At 57.8% G+C, this 23,769-nt stretch overlaps 1 protein-coding gene across 3 annotated transcripts in view; it reads right to left on the bottom strand.

The window, feature by feature from the left end:
• Positions 1-3,957: 3,957 nt before the first annotated feature.
• Positions 3,958-23,769, bottom strand: part of NHEJ1 (non-homologous end joining factor 1) — a 43,688-nt gene continuing 23,876 nt past the window's right edge. For all 3 annotated transcript variants that reach the window (XM_038143218.1, XM_038143217.1, XM_038143216.1), the window contains exons 6-8: positions 5,020-5,137; positions 4,676-4,776; positions 3,958-4,404 (exon numbers count right to left, since the gene is read on the bottom strand). In XM_038143218.1, coding sequence (XP_037999146.1) covers positions 4,324-4,404; positions 4,676-4,776; positions 5,020-5,137 — 300 coding nt within the window. In that variant the 3' untranslated portion in view covers positions 3,958-4,323. The remainder of the gene's footprint in view (positions 4,405-4,675; positions 4,777-5,019; positions 5,138-23,769) is intronic.

Genomic DNA, 23,769 nt, shown 5'->3' on the forward strand with positions numbered 1-23,769 from the left:
GAGGCACAGCCTTGGGATGCCCACACACACACAAACTCTCCCAGGGATGTTCCCTCGCCGGCTCTTCTGTGAGCGCAGGGCACGGGTCACTCATAGGGATACACAGTGGCCAGACTGGAACAGCTCAGCCAGACATCCAGCTCTGGCTGCAGGGCTTTGCTGCTCTCAGGAGGACCAAGCAGCCTGGACAAGAGGGATGCAGGCTGGGGAGCCAGCATCACCCACAGACTTGGGATGCTGCAATCTAATGCCCCCAGCAGACCATTTCCTTTGCAGGAGCTGCAGGCAAAGTGCACCCGGCCAGAGGTGTCTCCATCATGTTTTCATACTCAGTAGCCACGGTCCATCAGGTTTTTGTGCTGGTTTTCATACTGCACACCCAAAAGCAGTGCCCAGGGCCTCTGTGAAGACCTGCCACTGAGCAGGATGGTGAGATACAGCTGTCCCACTGTCCCTGCAGAGGATGGAGCTAGGGTGTCTGGCCAGCAGCCCCAGGCCACCCCACTTCTACATTTCTGAGGCTGATCCTTGCAGTGGACTGTCCTAAGAGCATTGGCAGAGAAAGCAGAGGGGACACACCACAGCACCATTCTTCACCCCTGCCCTTGCCTTCTCAGGGATGCAGAAGGGACACAACTCTCTGTGCATCACTAACTCAGGAAAATTAGACCCTATGGACTCTGGACTCGATTCACAGGATCCTCCAGAGTGGTTTGTACTCCCAACGAAAGGAGCCTAGCTTCCCACTTTGCACATCCCAAGACTGAAGCAGGATGATTGGGATAGCACTGCATCTGGAGGCTGCAGCACTTCCCCAAGGAGAAGTTCCCTATGAATGCCAATGTCACAAACCCAGACATCCAAATAACCTCTGCAGCCTGCCAGCATGCAGTGTGCAGGTCACAAGCCGCTGTCCCCCTCCCAGCAGCTCCAGGCCCCCAGGAAGCAGCCTAGCCCTGCCCTTGCTGGTGACAGTATTCATGTCCCATTCATGTCCAGCCCAGGCTGGAAGACAGGGAGTTGGGTTTACTGGTGACAGCAATTCCTGCCCGTGCAGGGGCTGTGGCACTGTGCATTGGTTCTGCCACAGCAAGCAGTGGCAGTGCCCTGTGGCTGGGTGCAGAGTCCATCACCTCTCCATGCAGCATTCCCAACATCAGCCAGTTCTCCTGCCAGGCAGCGCCTTTCGGGCACATAGGGCTGAGTGGGACAGGGACACCAGGCACAACAGGGTAGCCAAGCTGGGTGTACGGGGAGGCAGCTGGAGGCTGAGCTGTCTGGGTGGCTGTCACTGGTTGGGATAACCAGTGTTTAAGGGGAAAACTTTGCCTGGAGAGGGGGACTCCTGCTTGGGCAACTGATGGGAAGGGACCCTTGCTGCTACAGTGGGAGAGATGCAGCGTCTGTTCACGTGGCATTTCCCTCAGCACTCGGCCACTCTCAGGCACTTCTGGCCTGGACGCCAGGACACACTGCTCCTGCCTGCATTCCGATAGGGCACCGGTGCCTCTTTCCTCTGCCCTTCGGCTCTCCCTACCACCGCATGCCACTGTCCCTGCCCCGAGCAGCAGTGCAGCATCCCGCACACCCCTTGCTGGGCTCCCAGGGCTGCCCGGAGCTGGGCGCTGCGCAGGGTGACCGGGCGGCGGAGCCGAGCCAGGCAGTCTAGGTGGTGCTATTTCTCTATTTTTGCACTGCACGGCTTTGGGATTTTCCTCTCCCTATTCGCTGCCTTGGTCGTCTTCTTCTCTCTCTCTCTTCCTCTCTCTCTCTCTCTCTCTTTTTTTTTTTTTCTTTTTTTCCTTTTCTAAAAATACTTGACAGCGATTGAAAGGTCCCTTTAATCGAGGCCACAGAGCCCTTATTAAGGGCACGGGTCGGGGTGCTGGGCCGTGCCCAGCATAACGGCTTCATTAAACCCTGCGAAAACTAATATTTATGGAATCAAATTTATGGAGGCCGAGGCCGAACTTGTGGCCTTTAATGTGTGTCGGGAGCTCAAATCCAGCTGGCTCCAGGGAGGAGGGGGTGGGGACAGTGAAGGAGACCCCAGCAGGACAGCATGGGACAATGTGTAGTGACATTCCCCGGAGCTGGCAACAAGCTGGGCCAGGGAGGAACCAGTGGCCCCATGCTGGAGTCCTGAGGGCTAGGGTCCCTGCGGTTCCCTAGGGGACAAAGGGGGCAAAGCTCTTTTTCCTACTGTCTTCACTCTCCTGCTTTTATTTACCCCCCATCCATGCTCCCGCATCCCCACCTCCCCTTGCCTTGGGAGAGAGGTGAATGGAACAAGATCTGTCCCTGCAGCAGGTCTTTAGGGCTGCTGCACACCCACAGAGACTTTGCAGCAGGACAGGGCTTATGAGCAACATCTCTGCAGCATCCCTGGGACTGTCTGCCCTGAGCTGAGTACCCAGGGACAAGCAGAGACACAGTAATTCACAGGAATGACCAGGGATGCAGGTGCTGGTTTGCACCACCCACCCCTCCCCTACAGAGTCCACCAGCCACTGGCACAGCCAGGTTGGGATTGTTTCAGCCCTGCCTCTCCCTGCGATGTCTCCTCAGACCCAAAGGGGATAGACAAGCCAGATGCCCTCACTGGGGTGATAAGCACTCCTCCTGAACGTGCTGGCAGGCATGGGGGATCAGCACAAACCCCAGAGCCAGCACGGAGCTGAAGGACGAGGCTCGCAACAGAGCAGCTCCCGCGCCAGAGATGGAGTCCATATGGATGGAGCAGGGGTTGCACCAGGGACAACCTGGTGACAGAAGATACAGGAAACTGTTAAGCTGCTAAGCTCCTGCTGCCCTGGTCCTACCCTTCAGCTAGTAGCAGGACCTTCCCTGGGCGCAAGTGCCCAGCAGGCAGAATCAAAGCTGCCAAGATAAGATGCTTGCAGGTGGGGAAATGCAGGATACGCAAGCCACAGCAGTCGGCACAAGCTCCCCATCCCATGGATTTCCCTTCCCACCACCCACCCTGCCCTACATGCTGCTCCCTCAGAAAGGAAATATAAAAAGAAACTGGTTGCACTCGCCCTGGGACTGGTCGGCTGTGGCCCAGCAAAGGCCCTTTCATTCCCCTTCCACAGACGCAGGGACTGCTCCGGATGTTTTTGTTTCCCCCTTGCTGCCCAGGAGAACAGGCAGCATGACTGCAGCTGGCCCAGCCCCAGGGACCAGGGCAGCTGGGGGCATGGATCCCTGTCCCAGCAGAGCAGCACCACTGGCTGCAGCCTGCCTGTTGCCTGGCTCTCTGCCTGCTGTTTTCAGACCTGGCCTGGGCACAGGAAGGGGGTCCCAGTCCTGAAGGAAGCATGTGGACCCAGGGGCTGGAAGAGGAAAGCAGGAGTGGATGGATGGATGGATGGATGGATGGATGGATGGATGGATGGATGGATGGATGGAAGTGAAGGGATGGAAGTGGTGTTTTGTGTCCAGGGAGCATCTGCAAGCTGCTCCAGGGCTGCTCCCAGGCCTGGCAGCGTTCAGTGTGTGAGTGTTTTGGTTGTCTCCTGCTCCTTGGAGCCCAAAGCAAGGGTCAACCCCATATCACCTGCCCAATAACTGTGGTGGAGGTGCCTGCAAATGTAGTGTGTCCCTCAGCCTGTCCAGGGCCTTTGCCAGCCTGCTTCTGCAGGCACCAGCACGCAGGGTGTGTATTCTGGAAGGGGACAAGAACACGGGCTCCAGCCCCCTCAGCATGCTATGTCCCCATGATCTGGGCATCTTCTGGTGCACAGCCCAAAACACATACTGCTGCTCAGGGTGAGGCACAGCATGGCTGGGAGCTGTGTGCTGTGCCACAGCAATGAGCTGCTGTCACCTCACTGTCCAGAGCCGCTGCAAGCCCCTGGAGCATCAGGACTGGCCTGAGGGGGACCCAGCAGCATCAAAGGTTGCATCCCTTCCTAGACACTACAGGCATGGTGGGACAGAGCAAGAGAGGGAATCTCACCCAGACACAGCCCTTTATTGAAAACCCACCCAAGAGCAGCCAAACCCCACAGCTCTGCCAGAGCCCCAGATGTCCCACACCCACTGGCAGCATCCCTCCCACTGCTCCCAGTCCAGCACTGGTTCTGCCATGAGAGGAAGCCTGGGCAAACTCTGGACCAGGGAAGAGTTAGAAAAGCTGTTTCCTGAAACACTGTTGAAGAAAGGAGCTCCATCTCCCCAACTGGAGACATCTTGGGAAGGAACCATGACCTGGGCAGGGTCCAGGAGGAGATGCAGAGAAGAGCAGTCAATGCATATGCGGGTTGTCTGCACTGCCTCTCTTGGATGCTGCGGGAAGCAGAAACCTCAGACATCAATCTTTCAGCTGAAGAGCCCTTTTGCTTTCTTTGGCTTGGCCTTGGCTGCAGGCAGCCGGGGCTTCTGAGCTGGGGAGGAGGCTGGCTGGAAACAAAGAGGAGGCAGTGTCAGTTCCCCCTTGAGGAGTCATGCAGGATGTGTGCAAGTGTGCAAGCAGTGACATTCCTGGCATCGGTGTTGTGGGAGTGCAATCACACACTCCCCAGTAAGGACGCATGGGGTAGAACGGGCTAGGAACCAAGCTGAGACTCCTAGCCCATCCTGGATGGGCACAGTGCTTGGATGAGAGGAGGGAAAGCAGATGTGGGCCCCATCCTGCCTTTGGTACAGAGAGGCTTTCTAGAGCTGCACTCACCGAGGTTCTCTCGCTGGAAGATGTTTCATCCTCCTGGGATGCAGCAGGTGAATGGGGGTGCTTCGTGGTTTCTGCAGTGGGTGCTGTATCCACATCATCCTCTGGTACCAGAAAAAGATGCAATTTGGGATTGAGATAAGGGAGCATGGGGCATTACCCAAACCCATTCCAGGAATTGTGCTTGGATTAGGAGCCTAGCCCATGGGGGAAAGCAAGGGGGAGACTGTGGCATGGGGTGAGCTGCTCCCAGGGCCACACTTCCCTCACCCCAAGACATGGGGCTCAGCAGTCGAGGGGACAGCTGCATCACACGCTCCCCATGCCACAGCCGAGGAGTTCCTCACCAGGGCAATGCCGTTTCCGAGCCTGCTTGACCTCCTGCTGCGTCACTGCCGTGTAGAGCTGCTGCAGAGCAGAGGCGAACGCCTGCCCTTCTCCCGCACTGCAGATCCGGGGCAGGGTCTGTGGGAGAAAGCAGAGGCACCATCACCCTGCCAGGAAATCACCTGCCAGGTCACCCTGCCACGGTGCTGCTGTGGGGCAGAGAAGGGGCTCTGCCCCCCTGTGCCTGTCAGGCTACATCTGTTTCACCCCAGGAGTGCAGCAGAGTTTGTGGGAACAGGCACAAACTGGCACTGGGTGGGATGTGGCTGCTCCCAGCTGTGCACACACACACAGACAGACACACAGACACACAGACACACACACAGACAGACAGACACACACACACCTGCTCCAGGCAGTGGGTTGCCTTCCCATTGAGAGGCAGACTGCAGAGGCTTTTGGGTCATTCATGAAATGCTGGAGATAAGATCGCTCTGGAGGGGCTGTGGCTTCCCTGCCTGGAGCAGCACGGGCTGCAGCTTGTGAATATGCACACTGAGCCTTGGGCAGGGACATAACCTAGTAAGAGGTAGGAACAGGTAGCCCCTGCCTGCCACCACAGCCTCTAGCACAAGGCATCTCTGGTGGCCCCACAGAAAGTGAAAATGGTGTGACGGTGAGACGAGGGATGCCCAGGTTTGCTTCCAGTCCACCAGAACAGCTCCTGCCTCCCAGCACGCACTTTATTCCCTCCAGACTTGCCATGGGAAGCCCCCCTCCTCCTGCCTGCACCCCTTGCCAGCGGGATGCCACCTTTCCTGCTGGACTGTGCTGATGCACATGAGAGATCTTGGCAGGCTGGGGAAGTGCCACACTCCACTGGGAACATAACACAGCTCGCAGTGCTCAAACAAACATGCACAGAGGAAGGGAAATGGCTGCGTGCCCTGGAGGGGGTGCTGCGGGGGGTGTGTGGGGCACAGCGTGGGCCTACAAGTGCAGGTGAGTGTGCCATGATGACGTGCACAGGGACTGTGTGTGCAGCAGTGTGCACATGAGCATGGCTGTAGCTGCACGCATGGCTGATTTGAGTGGCTCTGTGTGTGTGTGTGTGTGTGTGTGTGTCAAAGGTCTGAACACACTAATCTCTGCCCTGCTCCACACCCAGACAGCAGGAGAACAAAGTGTAACAGATAAGGTAGGATCCTCTCTGGGCCAGGAAAGAGGGGAGGGGATGGGGACGCTCAGACCCACTCAAGGCCAGAGTCCAAAGCCTGACCCCAGCTTCCCAGGGGCAGAATAGGTAGGCTGAGCCCTCCTCACTGCTCCCTGCCAGACAGGGTGGCAAAACAGGGCTGATGCCAGGATGGGTTGGTTGCTGTCCAGACAGACACTTTCCCTGCAGGTCTCATCTCTTCTGCTGGAGTCACGGGCATGAAAAGCCCTTTGGCAGTAGGAAATGCATGGCACTGGCATCTGCTTTTTGACCAGCTGCTATACAGGTCACCTCCTCTGTCCCTGCCCACTGCCACCGGAGGGAGCGATGCTCTGCTGCCACCATCCCACCTGCATCCCACCAGCATCCCACCAGCATCCCACCAGCATGCCTGGGACTGCTTGGTACTGGGCAAGCACAGCTCTCAATGCCTCACTGCCCAGCCTCCGAGCTGTTAGCTGTGCTGGCTCATCACAAGGCCCCAGAGAGGAGGAGGGATGCTGAGCACCTCAGGCACCCCAAGGATGCTCTTGCCCTGCGTGTCTCACCCCAGAGCCAGGGCTGCACCCAAGGTTGCAAAAGCAGCATCCAAGGCTGGGAAGGTGACTGCACTTCAAAGGCAGGAGAGGGCCTGGTCACGGGTGGCCAACACAGCCCAGATCAAAGGCACAAGCTGGAGTCATAATTCAGAGAAAAGCAAACAGCAGCTCTCAGGAAAGTCAGGAATGGCAGTGAAGTGAGCAAAGTGTACTAGATAGCACTGCGTGCGTCAGTGCCCCGGGAGGGCAGGAGAGTCCCCTGCAGAGCCAGCCAGCTCTGGATGTCACTGCTCTGGGTGCTCATCCCCTCTCCCTGCCACCAACGGGTCTGGGGAATGCCAGGGCAATGGGGCAGGCTGTGCATCCAGGTGCAGGGTGCTGCCCAATCCCCTCTGCTCCAACCCACTCAGGAAGGCACCTGGGATGTGCCCCAAGCCCCAGGGCTGCTCGGGCTGCTCCACTTCACAGCATTCAAGCAAGGATCTGGACAGGGCAGCTGCTCACTCAGTGCTCAGCTCCAGCTGCCTGCCCACAGCCAGCACAGCCTCCCCATGATGTTCCTGGGGATGGGGCAAACCATCCTTGCAGCCACCCAGTGTCCCCAAGAGCAGCACACACATCCCCACTGACGTGGCACCTTGGGGAGGCACTGGAAGCAGAGTGCCCAGCGCCACCAGAGGGACTGGGCATCCAGGGTGGCACAGGGGTCTGCAGGTGCAGGGCACCTGCTGCCCATGCCTGCGGGAAGGGCTCGGCTCCAGCAAGCCCAGGGTGGAATTTGGGAGTCAGCAGCCACTTCCTGTCGCTGCCCTTCCCGGCGGCTGGAGCCCGCGGGCTCAGGGCCACGGGGTGGCCGGAGCTGGCCCGCGGCGGGACTGGGAGGCTGCGCTTCACAGCCCCGGAGGGAAATGGGTTATAACCAGAGCTGGAAGCGTTTCCCTGCAGAGCTATGACTCAGCAGGGAGCAGAGCATGCTGTGCCAGGCACCGGCCACCTGATGGCCCCGAAGGCTGAGAGGGACAACGAAGTGTCCCCTAAAGGGTTGGATGGGGGACAAGCCCTGGCTATAGCTAATTTTCCCCTTCCTCTTTGCCCCACGGCTCCATTCAGAAGCTGAACCCTGCTGCAGACAGCTTGTCCCCACTGCAACATCAGCCCTGGCCTCTGGTGACTTGTTTTTCCCTGATTACCCATCTCCAGGATAAACATGATGTCTGAGGTCCCGGGAGCCACACAGGCAGGGAGCTGGCAGCTGGGGGAGTGCTGGCTGGGCTGCTCCACACGACTCCCCAGGCACCAGGGAGTGATGCCTCGGGAGCTGGCATGGCTTGTCTGGCCTGTTATGACTACCTGGCCACAAGGCCAAGTGGGATGCCCCAGTATCAGGAGGGACTCAAGGCTGCGGTAGCGGCACGGGAGGCTCCACAGCACACCCTGAACTGCGACCTGGGGCGGGCGGGGGGGAGAGGCGTGCCCACCACAGGGGGGCAGGTGCCTGGCATCACACTGCGAGCAAATCCTGCTCACTGCCAGCCCACGGTGTGCAGGGGCAGCTCAGGGGGAGGCGGGCTGCAGCCTCGCTCAGTGACCCCCAACCCAGTGGGCTCTGCTATGGGGCTGCCCCCCAGTGCAGAGATGCAGCAGGGTACAAAATCTATCTCCAAGGCATTCTGCATTTCCCCACCCCCTGCCAAGACTCCCTTCTCAAGGGGCCAAAAGGGACAGCAATTTGGATGGTCTCTTGACAGTATGAGAAGAAGGAGCACATCACCCAGCGCAGCACCATGCCACCAGCACAGAGGCATCACCTTTGCCTGGCCCAGGATGGGTTTGCACGCAGGCTGGATCACGCTGGGCCCCCGCAGCACTGCCAAGCACCAGAGTCTAAATCGGTCATGCTCAAAGCTGGGGACTAACCCTTTCATTATCACACCAGACATTCGAAGCGGTTACCAACATTCTTCACTACAAATCCCACATTCCTATTTTTTAATATATTTTTAACTGGAAAACAGAGCGAATGGGGCCTGTTTGGAAATTATAGCCTGGCTGCTGTGGCTTGTATGTCAGATCTGCCCACATTCCCGTGGCCAGCCTCAGCACATGATCCACAGGGGCACACTTAATAATTCCTGCCGGGGCTGGAGCCAAAGGGTGTGTGCCAAGGGGGAGGATGGCTTCCTCAGGCTGCCCCCACCAGTGGGCTCCATGGAAGTGGTGTGGTGGAGTGACAGACCAGGAATGGCAGACTGCCTCTCTGGCACTGGGCACAACCACTGCCACACTGGCATGGATGAAGTCTGGTGCTGCTTTGGCAGTCGATGGTGGGCAGGGGAAGGGCTCCGTGGCTGGTGCATTCACAGGCTGCCCTTGGCACTCTACCCTGCCACAAGCTTTGAGCATGCTCCCGGGAATGGGGCCAGAATGGCTTGCTGGATCTGTGCTGGGCATCTCTGCCAATGGTTATGCCAATGTCAGTCAGGCTAGGGAGAGGCCCCCTCTGGAATCCAGATAGATTCTCACCCATCCTCTGCCAGCAGCGGAGGATCTGTCTGCAAGAAAATAGATGGAGAGGGTAGAACTGTCCCCTTCCAGCCGGTATCAAGGGCAGGGAAAGGGGGTGCTTATTCCCTGGGATGAAGCAGGCCACATCAGCCCAGTCTCCTGCCCCAGCTTCCCTATGGGGCAATGACCCTCTCTCTGGGCACAGAGCCACCTCCAGGCACCCCGAGGTGCCCTACACTGCCCACTGGTGCCCTTTCCCAGCTCCTCCAGCCCTTAGATCTACTTGCAACCCCCCAAGCCTGCAGCAGTCGCTGGGACACTACATACCCCAGAAGCAGGTGGCTAAAGGACCAGCTCTGAGCTCACTCTGTCATTGTCTCCATCCCCCGCCACAGACTTCCAGGGGACAAGCAGCAGCAGCAGCAGCAGCAGCAGCAGCAGCAGCTAGGAGAGCTGGCGGTGCTGCCAGCCCGCCCTTGGAGCAGGCACGGGCAGGATGGCCAGGGCTGCACAGGCAGGCAGCCAGGCTGAGCACACCTGGCAGGAAGCGGCGGTGCCGGCAGGGGAAGGCAGCCGGAGAGCTGCTGAGAGGTGAAGGGGTCACCCCGGGGAAGAGCGGGTGGTGAGGCCGGGACAGAGGAGCATCCCAGCCCGGCCCAGTCCAGCCCGGCACGGCACGGCACTCCTCCCAGCACCGTTCTGGCCCTGCTGCCTGCAATGTTTTCCTTTCCCCCTGACTTCAGGGGCCTTTCCAGCGAGCAAATGTCAGGCACATAAAGAGCGGCACTGTGAGCGGAAGATGGAGCGAGAATGCCTGCCCGCGTCCCTCCGTAAGTGCTGTCTCACACTTCATCAAGGCAGCCTTTGCAAGCGAGGCACTCGCTTAACAACCAGCAGTCTATGCTGGCCGGCGACCGCAGCAGCCCCGCCGCTCAATACCCTTTTCTTTTCTCCTTGTGCTGTTTTTGTGGCTTGGGTTACAGCCTTTCTCGCAGACACCGAGCGGAGGGCGCGGCGGCAGCGGGGGCTCTGCATTGTGCCGCCGCCTCGCCGGGGCGGGTGCCGGTTCCCCCACGGAGGGATGCTGCGGGGCTTCTGCGCCTGCCCTGCCCACTCCCTGCTGCAGCCCGACGGGGACAAATCCCAGGGAAAGGAGGGGCAGCGGCAGAGCAGAGCTAGGGCAGGAGGCTGCAGCATCTCCTCCCCAGTCATGTGAGGACCAACCCACCGGGAGCAGCCTGGGGCTTGGCAGAGACCCTGCTGGAGGTGAGCGGTTCCAGCCCCGGTGGGCAGTCCCTACCCCAAACCATTTGGAAAGAGGCCCTCCTGCCATGCTGCCAAGCAAACCCATGGGCATCCAAGCCCTCCCCCTGCCCAAGTGCCAACAAACTCCCTGAAAAAGAGTTGTGCCCAGCACTAGCATTGCCTAGCATTGCCTCCCCACCTGGGTAATGCTGGAAGATGCTGGGCCTTGCTGTGCAGGGTCTGGTGGCAGCTGCTGGTGGCATTCGCAGCTCCAGCTTTACCGTGGGCATTTGTTCTCCTGTCCAGCAGGAGAGGAGGAGAGCCCTTGGGGAAGCTGGCACTGGGTGCCAGTTTGGCAAGGGAGACGGACAAGGAGAGCGCCCTGAAGTGTAGCAGGTCCCAGCATCCAGGACTAAGTGAGGATTTGCCTCCAGGAAGGCAGAGTTGCAGGCCGATAGTACCTATGGCCTTCACCTCCACCAGCCTGACCCATCACTGACAGAGGCTGCTTTCTCCAGGGTCAAGAGCAGAAGACATGGAGACCTGGTGGCCAGTGTGCCTCCTCTCCCAGAGTGACAGCTCAGGGACCCCACTTTTCTGTGAGGAAGTTGGGTGGCTCACACTGCCGTGTTATTTTAGGCTGACTCGGTGAATATGGATACATCATCCAGGCTTATTATTGCAGGGTTCCTCCGCAAAGTGTGCCAGCTCATGCAGGTTTATTATTGTCTGCTCGGGAAAGCTGGACACACTGCACTGGCCTGTTATTGTAGGCTTGCTCAGGAAGGCCAGCCAGCTCATCCCAGCGTGTTATTATTGCACAGAGCTCATGGGGGGCTGGCCAGGAAACTTCCTGCAAAGTGGGATGATGGAAAGGGAGCCACACCTGGTGAATCACAAGGATGCTGTGTGGTGATAAGGAACAGTGATGGGTGGGATCCAGCACCTCGGCTCCACCCAGCGAGGACAGGCCACTCATTCATGGGCACAAGCACTCATGGGTCCCCTGGGACCTGTGGGGCACTGAGGCTGGCAGAGGCCGCAGGAGTGTGGGTCAGAGCTGGGAACTGGCAAAGCAGCCCTCATACTCCTTGAGAAACAAAATCTGGGGATGACAGGGCAGCAACCATGGACATACTGCACCCAGTACATCCCTAAACCTGGCACACAAGGGATTAGCTGAGTTAACAGGGCCCAGAGAGGAAGCTGGTGCTGAGCCAGGTGGGATTAGGGGCTTTTAGGGAGAATCTGGGTGTGTTTAGGACCAAGGCTGAGCAGGAGGCAGCTGCTCCACCCTTGTGGCTTTGCAGTTCCTCCCAAGCACAGGTGCAGCCATAGGGGCAGCCCCTGGGGATGCTGCCCCATTGTCACCCGAAACTGCAGCAGGAAGTATTTCTGTGTGGGCCAGGGGGGCAGCAGGGCTTACTGCTGAGCTGCCTCGGGCAGGTCCACAGGCACATGGCCCCAGCAGGGTTGGGTCCAACATGCCCCAGCAGCCCTGGCACTGCTGCTGGCACAGCCACTGAGTCACCATCACTTCCCTTTGCTCTGCGACAGACTGTTTCCCAGGCATGGCAGCCTGCTGGCATCACCCCAGGCTGTGCCCAGTTGGTACCAGGTGCCCAGATGTCCCACGGGCAGTGTCCAGCTGTGCCAGGTTCCCAGGTGTCCCCCCAGGCCGTGCCCAGCTGTTCCAGGTACCCAGGTGTCCCACGGGCAGTGCCCAGCTGTGCTCAGTGCAGATGTTGGTCCCCAGCCAGGCACCAGGATTGAGTGTCAAGAGAGCTCTCCATGCACAGCAGCGGCGGCAGGAGGCCAGCCTGCCCTGTGAGCACACAGCCCTTTCATTCATGGCAAAAAATAGCCCCCCGGGGTGTGGTCCAGGCTGGAAAAGCCCCCTCCATCGCTGGCCAGCCCATGTTTATTCAATACGGGGGGGACACTCTGCCCTCTCCCTGCCCCCCAGCCCTGTGCACCATCTCCCTGCCAGAGTGGCTGCTCTTGGACGTGATTCGCCGGGTCCCCCCTGGCCAAAACACACAGGCTGGGCCGGGGGGGGGAAGGCAAAACCCTAAAAAGCACTGGGTTTGTCTCCAGGAGGAGCAGCCCGTGGTGATGTCATGAGAGTTTGCAAGCGGCCACATGAAAGGGACTTGCTGCCCAGGAAATCCACAGGTCAATGATCCTTCAGACAAGCCAGCGATTCTTCAGTGGGCCAGGAAGGAAACCTCGAGGAGCCCAAGCCAAGCCTGCCCTTGCCCCAGGGACATAGCTTGCCCCCAAACTCATGGCCCCCCAGGATCCCAAACCCTGCTCCACAATGCCTCCATGTCCCCTTCTCAGCAGCTGTAATTCACAGCAGCCCAATCCCCCTGCAAAATGGTACCAACCTCTGCCCTGCAGTCCCTGGGCCCTGAGCCTCTCCCCATAGACTACCAACATCCTAATCCCTGCTCTGCAAGCTCCAGAGTCTGCACCTCTGCCCCACAGACCCCAGACCCTTTGCCTCTGCTGGTCTGGGGGCAGCACCCCTTTTTCCATGGTGATCCATCAGCTGGGAGTGGCAGGTGATTTAGGGTCAGGCAGCACTGTGACCTGACAATGGGGATGCAGCAGGGCAGAGGGTTCTCTTTCATAAAGGATTACACTGGGGACAGCTGGGAACACACAGATGCAGCCCCCTCAGCCCCCTCCCCAGGAGTCAGCCAGGTTCTCAGTCTACTCTGGCAGGCATTGCAGACATGGGCCCTGAAACCAAATCCACTGCCCACGGCTCCCCTCCCCATTTTCCATAGGTGCGGGATGCAGTGGCTGGACTAATGAGGAAGATTTCCTCCTCCTCCTCCCCATGCAGGATGCATGTCTGGGCTCACATCCAAGCCCAGGGTTCCAGCTCTGCACATCAGTCTGCTCTGTATATCCCAGCCCCTCCATGCATCCTGTGTCACATGGAAATTGGTGATGGAGCTGCCTTTCCTGCATCACAGGCTGCAGCCCAGAAGGAGCTGAGTGACAAGGGAAGCTCAGGGTTTTGACTTCGTGCCCCCAGCACCTCCTATGCATCACTTTAGGAGGCTGCAAGCAACCATCCTGTCCATCTGCAGCCTGCCGATGGAGACACTCTTCTGCTCCGCTTGCTCCATCTCCCCACCCACAGGCACAAGGTGGCAAGACCCTCTTCAACCCCAAAGGTGCCTGGAGAGCAGCACGTACCCCAAGCTGGTGCCACGGCACTGGGGGACACTGGCTGGGAAATCCTCGGTGGAGCAATGGGCATGGGTGTCTCCACAATGTGGTGCTGGGGCTCTCGGAGCCAGCTGAGTGGTGACAGGAACCCGCTGCCCTCAGGAGGGAGAGGGTCTTTGCAAAAGAGCCAGCTCTGAGAAGATCACAGCCTGGGACTTCTAGGATGTGGGGCATCTCCATCCTGCTGGTACCCAAATCGGTCCCTGACAGCACTGGACTCATGGAAGGGACAGAGACAGTGGAAAGGAGATGGGAGCCCCCACGTTCAGTGCAAGGCTCTCAGGGCTGTTTCCTCTCCCATGTTTGCTCCTGCTGTCCCTGTGTCAGCAAAGAGAGGGGACTCAGTCTCTATGACTGTCAATCAGGCACTTTTCACCAGAGCTAAAAATGCACTCGCAGAAGGAAAACAAAATAAAAACACAAAACAAAACAGAGAGGTGAAAAATTCCTTGATATTTCTCTCCTGCAAATCCCCAGAGCCAGCAGAGAGGCGAGAGCCCCCGGAGTTTGTCAAGCAAACACTTTCACACCCTTGGCCACGCTCGGCACGCTGCCGCTGGAATGCCAAATATATATTTAAGCCCTGCTCATCAAAGGAGTCTGTTCGGAGTCGGTTTCGGGCAACGTGCATGTGGGTTTGGCCTGGAGAGAAAACCAGGGATGTGGAGAACATTTCTCGGGGATGGGAGAAGCTCGCGTGCACACACACACACGCGTGCGTGAGACAAATGACAACCTTCAAGGTCGTGTGGCTGAAAGGTCGCGGGCTGGGCACGAGATACCTGCCCGCTGTGGCACTCACCCTTATCAGCGCCTGTCGCACTCTGGGGTGGGGATGTTTAGGCTGGAGGGAGGCCAGCAGCCATTCTGCATTCCAGGGCTATAAACTCTGTCAAAGCTAAGCAAGCTCAGCCAACAAAGCCGGGGTCCAGCAAGACAAGCAGGAAGCAGCGCTTTGAGAGAGGGCAAGATTGCAGGGGGACAGGGAGGGCTGCTCAGGGCTGTGCACCTCGCCATGAGCTGATAAGAAGCCTCGGCTTGGGCTCAGCACTATGCAATAGGGAGACACAGATAGAGTGCTCCTGTAAGTCCAAGGCTGGAGTTTGCCAGGGTGCCACAGATCCTGCTCTGCTGCCAGCCATCCCACAGGGCATCACTACTTATCTGCTGCCAAATCACCCCCGGTCCTGTACTTGGAAACATTGAGGGCAGGGGGCTGCTGCTCCACAGCTCCTCCTCTCAGACAAGGCTTTGCTGGAACAAGCTGGACATAGCAAGGAGCACTTCGGGAGCACACAGCAAATGGGAGACTCTTTCTGCATGGACTGCTCCTGTTCCTCTCTCCTTTACAAGCATTTCCCTTGGTTTGTTCCAGACAGCCCAGGGACCTATGCCCATCTCATGGTCAACCTCAGCATCAGAGAAATGGGGGAATCTCTGCCTTCCTCCTCCTCTTTTGTGTGGGGCTTGCAAAGCCCCGGTGCTGGCTGCGAGGGCTGAAGGCAGTTCTGGGGAATGCCACACATGGGTTGATGGCAGGGCAGGAGCTCCATCTCCAGAGACGGCAGGCTGACCTTTCCCCCCTCTGTCATTGCTCCAGCCAAAAGCAAAGACATTTCAGCCCAAATCTTGTACCTAATCCCAGCTGACAGAGCTGCAGCTTGGGGTCTGGCCAAGGAGTTGGACAGGGCAGGAGAGATCATTGCCACAAGCAAACAGAGCGTGCCAGTGCTGTGAAATCAGGCATTACACGCCTGCCTCCCGCGGCAGGACCAGCCCGTCAGGCTGCCAGGGACACGCTCTGCTTATGGCAGGGGCAAGCCCAACACCAGCAGGGCCTGACCCTGCACAGTCACGTCTCTCAAGCTGGGTTCATCTCCAGGTGAGGGGAGGGATTACTGCACCACCACGGTTGGATTTCAGGCACCTGCTGTGAATAAAACACTCTGTCAGGGCACCTTCACCCTTTCAGCCCTTGGAGAGAGGGGCAGGGTCCCTGTGGTGCTACCTAGGGGGGCACAGAGGGCTGGGGGAGCTGGGAGCTGTGGCCCCAACCCTGCCCCATGCTGTGCCACTCCACCTGGGCAAGCAGATTTCCCCTTGTTGCTACAGCCTCTTCCATCTCTGTCCCGCCAGGTCCAGCCACTGCAGCCCAAGTTGCTCACTTTCAAGGGCGGGGATCCCAGCCTGTTTTGGGAGAGATGCTCAGAGCTTCACCACTCCCCCTTGGGCAATGAGGAGCAAAGACCTCTTCAGCTCTGACAACTGCTTCTTTTTCCAGCCCCCTGCCCACTCATCACCTCACTGTCTCCATTCATGCTTGTCTTGCTCAGAAGGGTTCACCCACCCCTTGCCACCTCCAGACAGCAAAACCCTTTGGCTAAACAGAGTGCCCTTTGGTGCCCTTTGGCTAAACAGTCTTTTTTTAAAAGCCTCACCATTTTCATCCCTATTTTTCTAGGAGTTTTCTTCCATTCTGCACTATCTGTCAGCAGCAGCACTGGAAAACAAGGTAGCAAGGACGTCTGACTCCAGCTGCCCTGTGCTCATTAAAATCTCATCTGTTTGCAGTCCCTCTCTCCTGGAACACCATCACCCTCCAGTCTAAAAACTGATCTATCTTCAACCTTATTCACAGTAACATGCTCAAATATATTGTCTCCTCTATGGTGCCAGGCTACAAAATCCTCCTCAACTTAAACCCCTGCCATCACCATGGCCAGGTCTTTCTGCAGGCTTGGGGGAGTAACAAGGGACCTCTACAGACCCACCCTGCCCTGCCATCAGCTGCCATCATCTCAAATAGTACCCCAGCTCCTCCAGCAGCCCCAAAGTGGGTAACAGGGTTCCCTCAAATGCCCTGCCTCCAGGAACTGAGGCTGGCAGAGAACCTCTTCAAACACCTGGAAGCTCAAAAGGCAGTTCTTCAAGTCGACATCAGAGCCAGGGCGAGGACTGGGCTGCTCCTCACTCTGCCCAGGCTGGCTCTTGCAGTTGGTGCCCACAGCCCACTGCCTCCTACCAGGGTACACATCTGCAGCCTCCACCCATGCAGGAGAGCAGGAATCAATTATAGGGCTGGCAAAGGCAGGGCTGCTCCGGGGCTGGCACGTGGCACCAGCTCCAGCGGCCGCAGAGCACGTGGCACAGCGCTGGAAGCCCAGATGTGCCACTGGCTCATGGGGAAGAGGCAGGGGAACCACTTGAAAGCCATGGTATGAAAGTGCTGGTAAACCAGGGCCACTCCTCTGCTCCTCTGGCTTCATGCGCTATTTATAGTCCTCTGGGTGCCCACCCTGGGGAAGTTCAACCCCTGGGGTGCAGACTTTTGCCAAGCCAGCCATCTTGTCTGGCATTCAGACCCCCATCAAAGTCCTGGACCCTCCTAATAGCTAAGATGCTCCAGGGTGGGCTCTGATCCAGCCCATCGCAGCATGGATACATCAGCACGCATTGGAAGGCTCAGCCATCACGCAGTGCTCTCAGACAACCAGCCTGTAGAGCACGAACACAGGGACAAGCCCCACCACACCAGTCTAGTGACAAGGAAAGACCCAGCCAAGCCATGGTCACTTCTTGGATCCCCACTCTTAGCAACCCCAGTGGCAGCAGCTGGGGGGGTTAAGATGTCCCTGCTCTCCCCAGGGCTGGGTGGAAAGACTGGGGGAGGCTCCCATCAAGCTTATAGGCCAGTTTCCTTGTTGAATGAAAGAGTTAGGTCTCACCCTGTGTCCCAGCACCCAACAACTCCTGGGCATTCCAAGGGTTTCTTGAGTCTTTGTAGGCAGAGGAGAGCCAAGTTTGCAGCAGGGAAACGTGATTCTGCTAACCCACACCTCGCAGGGGCTGCCAAAGGGTTTCAAGGAAGGTGAGACATGAGGAAGAGGAAGAGCAGCAGTGCCATGCCCTCAGTGTCTCCCATAGTGCTGGCCCTGCATCCTACCCTCCTGCTAGGCATGACTCCATGCACAATCCCATCTCCATACCTAACTCTGGCTCTGTCTAACCCCAGCTCTGCCGACACCTGCAGAAGCAAACGTGGCTGTAGCCCAGCGCTCACCCCTGTGAGCTGAGGTCTGTGGGCCCCCGGCGGCTCCCGAGGGCTGCAGGATGACAATGCTGCCCACACAGCCCAGAGCTGTGCTGTTCCTGGGGCCGAGGGGTAGGAGTGTGCTGATCAGGAGCAGGTGGCAGCTGACGGTGCTCCCCCGGCCAGCGGCGGAGGAGGAGCTAAATTTATTCCACCAATATGTGGGCAGCGGGAGGGGACCGGGGGGCTCCTCCAGCCTGTCTGCCCCGTGCGCGGCCAACCCTGTCCCGACACCAGTGACGACAGCACGGTCCTTTTGGACTGTCTCTTTGGCACCCGCGTGTCCTGATGACTGGCCCTGTGCGGACCCAAGTCCTTCCTCCTCTGACCACAGAGGGGAAAGTTTCCAAATTAAAAACCTAAATCTGGCAACAAGGTGCCCATGGCAGGAACCTTTTAAACTGGCCATTAAAGTTTATAAGTTAGACGGGCACCAGGAGCAAGCGGCGGAGCTGCAGGAAAACAGCCGCCCCTCCTTGAGCAGCCTAACCACGGCTGTCCCCAAAGCCACAGGCCTGACGTCACGGCATGACTTCACCTCCATCACCCACTGCCTGGCCGGCCCCAGCCCCGTGTTTACCCCTGCCCATCCCTGCTGCTGTCCCCTGGAGCCTGCTTTTCCCTTTGAGGTCAGTCAGCAGCCCCGGGGCCTGGCGAGGAAGAGGAAAAGAGTAGAGAGAAGGAAACCAAACCTCAGCGCCCACAAGGCAGGCTGCAAAACACGGAGCCTCAGCAGCCACACTGTGGGGATGGTGGGCTCTGTCTTCGCTGTCTCTCCCCCAGCTGCACCCCCTCTTCCTGCCTCTAGGCTGCTGGAAAAACTCCTGCAAGTCAGAGCTGTTCCCACTGTTATTCTCCCATTTTCCCACAGACAACACATTCTTACTGTGAGCAAGATGGGCTGGGGGAAAGTATTGGATCCAACTTGTGGACCTATCCTGCCCCAGGATGCCAGGATGCACCACTGGCACTGAGAGATCCCGGCCTCTATTCCAAGGGATGAGATGCTATGGAGTGAATGACTGTCACAGCCTGTCCCAAGCCCAGACAGGGTACCTGTCTCTGGGTAAAGCACAGCCTGGGGTTTCAGCTAGAGGAGCTTTGGGTGTAGCAGAAACAGAAGCCTTGGTGTCTGGGCACAGACCAGGCCAGAACCTCTCCCCTCTTCCCTGCCAGAGCAGGAGCACTTCAGCTCTAGCCCTCCCAAAGAGGAGCCACCAGCCTTAGGGAGGTGTTGCAGGTGCACGTGGGATGCAGGTTTGCCTTACCTGGTGGGGTGGGATGGGGCACAGGGGGTATAAAACCCCATGGGCAGTGATACTGGAAGAGCCCTGGAACCGGCCTGAACGATGTGCTCAGCTGGGAGACCCATGTTGCCAGAACATGGAAGAGAGCCACAAAAGCCACACGGGTTCAGAAGGGGCAAGGCCGGGGGCTGTGTGGTTGCAGGGCTGCCTGTAGCAAGCCCAGGGCACCGGTCAGAGCAGGCTGGGAAAGCCACTGTCCCCATTGGCTGCTGTTTGGAGCCTCACAGGGCACATGTTGCCCACTGTCACCTCCCGGAGAGGTTTGTGGCTTGCATTTATAGACTCGGCCACAGACCCTGGACCTTATCTTCTGGACCGCACAGCGCTGGCCCTGCATCCGGAGCATCTCCGGGAGCGGGAAGTGTCACCGACCCCCTGTGCACCCCAGTGAGTCAGTGCACACACCCAAGCACTCACACTCCTCCCCACGGGCATCAATCGGGGGGAAGCACACACACACACACACACACACACACACACACACACACAAACAGGGCAGCCTCTGCAAACAACTGCTTGTTAAGTTAAAATTAAACTCTGCACAAATATTGACCTTTGGAGGGGACACAAACTCTGCCAATATATTTACCAGCTTTATAAATGGGCCTGACCACAGTGCCCTGTATGCTGAGGTGGAAGAGGTAAGGGCTGCAGAGGTGCCCAAACAAGGTGCATCCCTCCCCTTCCCTAAATGGGGCTCTCCCTGAACAATGCCACTGTGCCCCTGCACTGTCCCCAGTCCCCACTCAAGCCTTTAGGAGGATGGATGGTGGGCATGAGATTCCACTTTTTCCCTCCAACTTCTGGTTTCTGGGGGGAGCAGCCAGCAGCTCACAGAGGACACAGGGGAAGCTCTTGTCACCTCTGGCCTTGTGAAATTGGTCAGCAGAACAGTCCTGGTGCTGCTCCTTATCTTCCAACCCTCCTAGACTTCTGCACTGACCAAAGCTTCACTGCATGGTAGGGGAACCCACTACCGAGCCTAGCTGCGCAGCATCTGGGGAGGGTGCTCTGCCCAAAAGTCTGTGCATCCTCTGTGGAGTGCTCAGCACAGCCTGGGGGGGTTCCCAACTCTCAAGGGAGAGATGGGGAACCAGAGCTCGGTTCTCTGGGGTAACCAGAGCTTGGTTCTTCATCTGGAAATGCTTCAGGAGCAGAAACACCAGCAGCCTGCAGCTGGAGAGAAGCCACATTACCCCTCTCAGACCCAGCAGAGCTCTCTGAAGGAACCAGCATTGCCTAGCTGAGCATCTGGGGTTTGCAGTGAGAATGGGAAAATACTTAGGATAAGATGTTTCCACAAGGACGTCTAAACCAGCTTGGGTGTCATGGGAGAAGATGCAAGCTCTTCTCACAGCCGACACCTAAGGTAAAACACAGGAGGCAAGCTGGAATAAATGGAGCCTTTTGCAGGCAGAGGGTACAAATGGGATGGCACAGGAGGTAAGAGCACTGTCAAGGACATTAGTGCAATAAGTTGCTGTTGAACAGTTGGGCAGTGAAGGAGGACCTGGGGAGCAGCCCCAGCTACTGTGTTAATACAAGGGGAACACACTGGCCTGGAACACAGCAAGGAGAAGATGACCTTGCACATCCTGAGGAGACCAGGATGGGACCATTGTGCCTGAGGCTGTCGCTGACTCTGAATCCTTGGGCAAAGAGGATGACACGGATGTGAGCGCATGGTGTGGCTGAATGTGCACCAGCAGGCAGTGAAGCTCAGTGTGTAAGGATGATGGAGGGTGGATTCAGGAGATGGCCCAAGGAGCTGAGCATGCAGACCCAAGGCCATACATAGCCAGGAGAAGGGTGCCAAGGGAGTGTGCATGCAGCAGGCACAGCCCCTGCATCCCGAGCAGTGCGTGCACTGGCTGGGCAGCGGGAGAAGGCTTGTGCCCATGCTGGCTGCCTGGTCCCTGGCCCCAGGGATGCACGGAGGAGAGCACGACACATACAGCAGGGGATGCCCAAGTTCCAGCTCTTGGAAATACTGAATAGAGTCTTATTCAGGCTGATGTAAAACACTGTTAAAACACACAAAAATCCTTTGAGTAATGGGCGAGCGGGAAAGAGGCATCTATAATTAACAGTAACTGTTCGAGACGGTCGCTGCCCAGAGACGTGTACTGTGCAAAACCACTTGAAAAGGCCTCGTCTGAAAGGCGAAGCCTGGGGTTTTTCAAGAAGCCCGTCATGTAACGATCCTGGCCCTTCCAAAATAATTCTGCCATATTAAAAAAACCCAAAACCTCAGCTTAATCACCCTGCAGCACTGGGACTGGAGAGCTCTGAGAGGAGGGGAAGGGAAGCACAACCGGCTTCCAATTAGAGCCTCATTAGAAAGGAAAGCTGGGGAGCTATTAGAGAGCTGGCCAGGAGTGAGCGGAGCCAGATGCCTGGAGACCCACTGCAGGAGGGGTGTCCCCATCACCCCTGCCCCTTCCCCTCTTCCTCCTCAGTGGGTGCTCTGAGACTCCAAGAGTGATACGGTCCCAGATGTGGGCACTTGACCTGAGCAGAAGAAGAGGTTGCTGTAGTTGCACACCTGAAAAGCTGTCATGGAAGCCCTGGCCCTACACATAGCAGAGTTTGGGGATGTTCATGACACATAGTAGAGTTTGGGGATGTTCATGGAGCTGGACAGGGAACACTAGGGACGGGAGAAAGGGGAACTGGGGCTAGAAGGATACTGCAGCTGGAGAGAGAAAGTGAAACGGGGTCTGTGGGCTTCACTGCCTCCTCCCACCCTCAGAGGCACAGAGACTGCCCCAGCCTGGAAGTCCCTGTGATACCAGATGCAGCTTCCATTTCTGCCAAAACTGCAGGGGGAAGGTGACAGTCCTGCTGTGAGCACATACCTTCCCCTGCCCTGCAAGCACACCCTGCTGCCTTCCCTCCCGCCTGGGGTCCCTGTCCCCTCCCATGTAGACCAGTCCCAGTGCCCAGTGTGCCGCAGCCCCGCAATGACGAGTGCAGTGGCTACAGACACTCATCAAAGTGCCAAAGCCCAGACAGGTCAGAGTGAATGCCAGAGCATCATCACCCACAGCACAGGTTCGTCCACAGTATCCATCCCAGCTTGTTTGCTTCATCACTCTGGCTTTAATTGTGCCCACCAGCTCTGCCTGCCTGGGCCAGAGCAGTGGGGCATCTCCTTGTCTGCCTGCAGCCTGGCTCCAGGGCTGTCCAGGCAGGAGGCACACTGCCCAGAGCAGCCTTCCCTTCCCATCCCACAGCCTGGGACCCATCCAACACAAAGTTAATTTCTAACCATGGGTAACCACCAGTGTCCCAGCTGGGATGATTTATCCCCTATCTGCCTGGGTTGGATTTATGAGCCACACATCCCCTAGGCTGAGATAAAGGCCATGTCTGTGCTCCTCCATCCCTGCCTTCCCGTAGCCACTCCGTCCGGACTTGCTGCCCACCCCCCATTTACAAGCCTTTCCCCAGCGTGGAAACCTGACAGCCCGCAGAAGAACAGTAAACAGCACAGAAAATAGAACATGCTGGAGGCCAAGGAAAGACATGCTGGCCAGGGAAGCCACAAATGGTTACTGCATTCAGGATCTGTTCAAGAAAGGAGAGTGGGATGTACCCTGGACTCCCACCAGCCCTCAAAAGGGGAGAGGGGAGCTGCTATTAATAGCTGATCCAGGGCACTGCTCACATGCAGGGCTGGATTGGATGATGCCACAGCCGTGTTTAGGATGGCTGAGCATCAAGGAGCAGTCCTTGAGGCAGCGGGCATTTGCCCTGCAAATGGGAATTCAGACACAGGGTGGAAAAATTCCTCATCCCATCAGTCCAGCACGAGGCCAGGAGAACTGGGGTCCTGAAGCGAGGCCAGATGCTGCTATGTTTGCCCCTGTCAAGTAGAAATAGGTTGTGGGGGTGCTAAGGGGTGCTAAGTGCATGCAACCCTGCATGCACTTGTCCCAGTCCATCTTCCCCTGCAGACGGGGCTCAACAGCCCAGCACCTAGAGACAATGTCACGGCGATGCCTTAGATTTGCACTTCAGGCTGCTCTAGGGTTTGGCCACAGTGAAGATGAAGACACATGTCACCCAGCTTCTTTGTAAACAAGATCTGAGGCTTCTTCCCTTGTGCTGGGAACACAATCAGCCCCTGTGCAGTGCTGGGCATTACAGCAGTGCTGGCAGCCTCTGTAGCAGGCCAAAATATGTGCAGAGAGCTGCATGCAGCTGGATGTGTTTTCTGCCCCTCCAGCAGCCAGAAGTCGCTGTGTCAGAGGTCAGATGTTCTGCATGCACTGCAGCAGCTGCAGTTCAGAGCCTTGTGCGTCGGTGTCCCTGCCCCGACAGCTGGGATGGCATCACTCTCTGCACCACAACCAGGGGCTCCAGTCGCCACAGCCAGCTGGATGTACAGCCCGTCAGGCAGGCAAACACGCTGGATACTGGCAGCCCAGCCCTACAGGCTGTGGTCCTGAATTCAAAGCAGTCCCTTGCCAGCGGCATCCATCTGGAGAGGGAGCAAAGGGCAGAAGTGACAGCCCCGGGTTTGCAGCATGAGGCTGCAAGAAGCAGGATGGATGAGGTTGCAGGCAGCATCCTGGCTCTCAAGGCTGGCACGACCAGCCCCAAGCCATCCCCCAGCC

The sequence above is a fragment of the Motacilla alba genome, chromosome 7 (assembly GCF_015832195.1).
Source record: "Motacilla alba alba isolate MOTALB_02 chromosome 7, Motacilla_alba_V1.0_pri, whole genome shotgun sequence".
In the NCBI taxonomy this organism is placed as follows: Eukaryota; Metazoa; Chordata; class Aves; order Passeriformes; family Motacillidae; genus Motacilla; species Motacilla alba.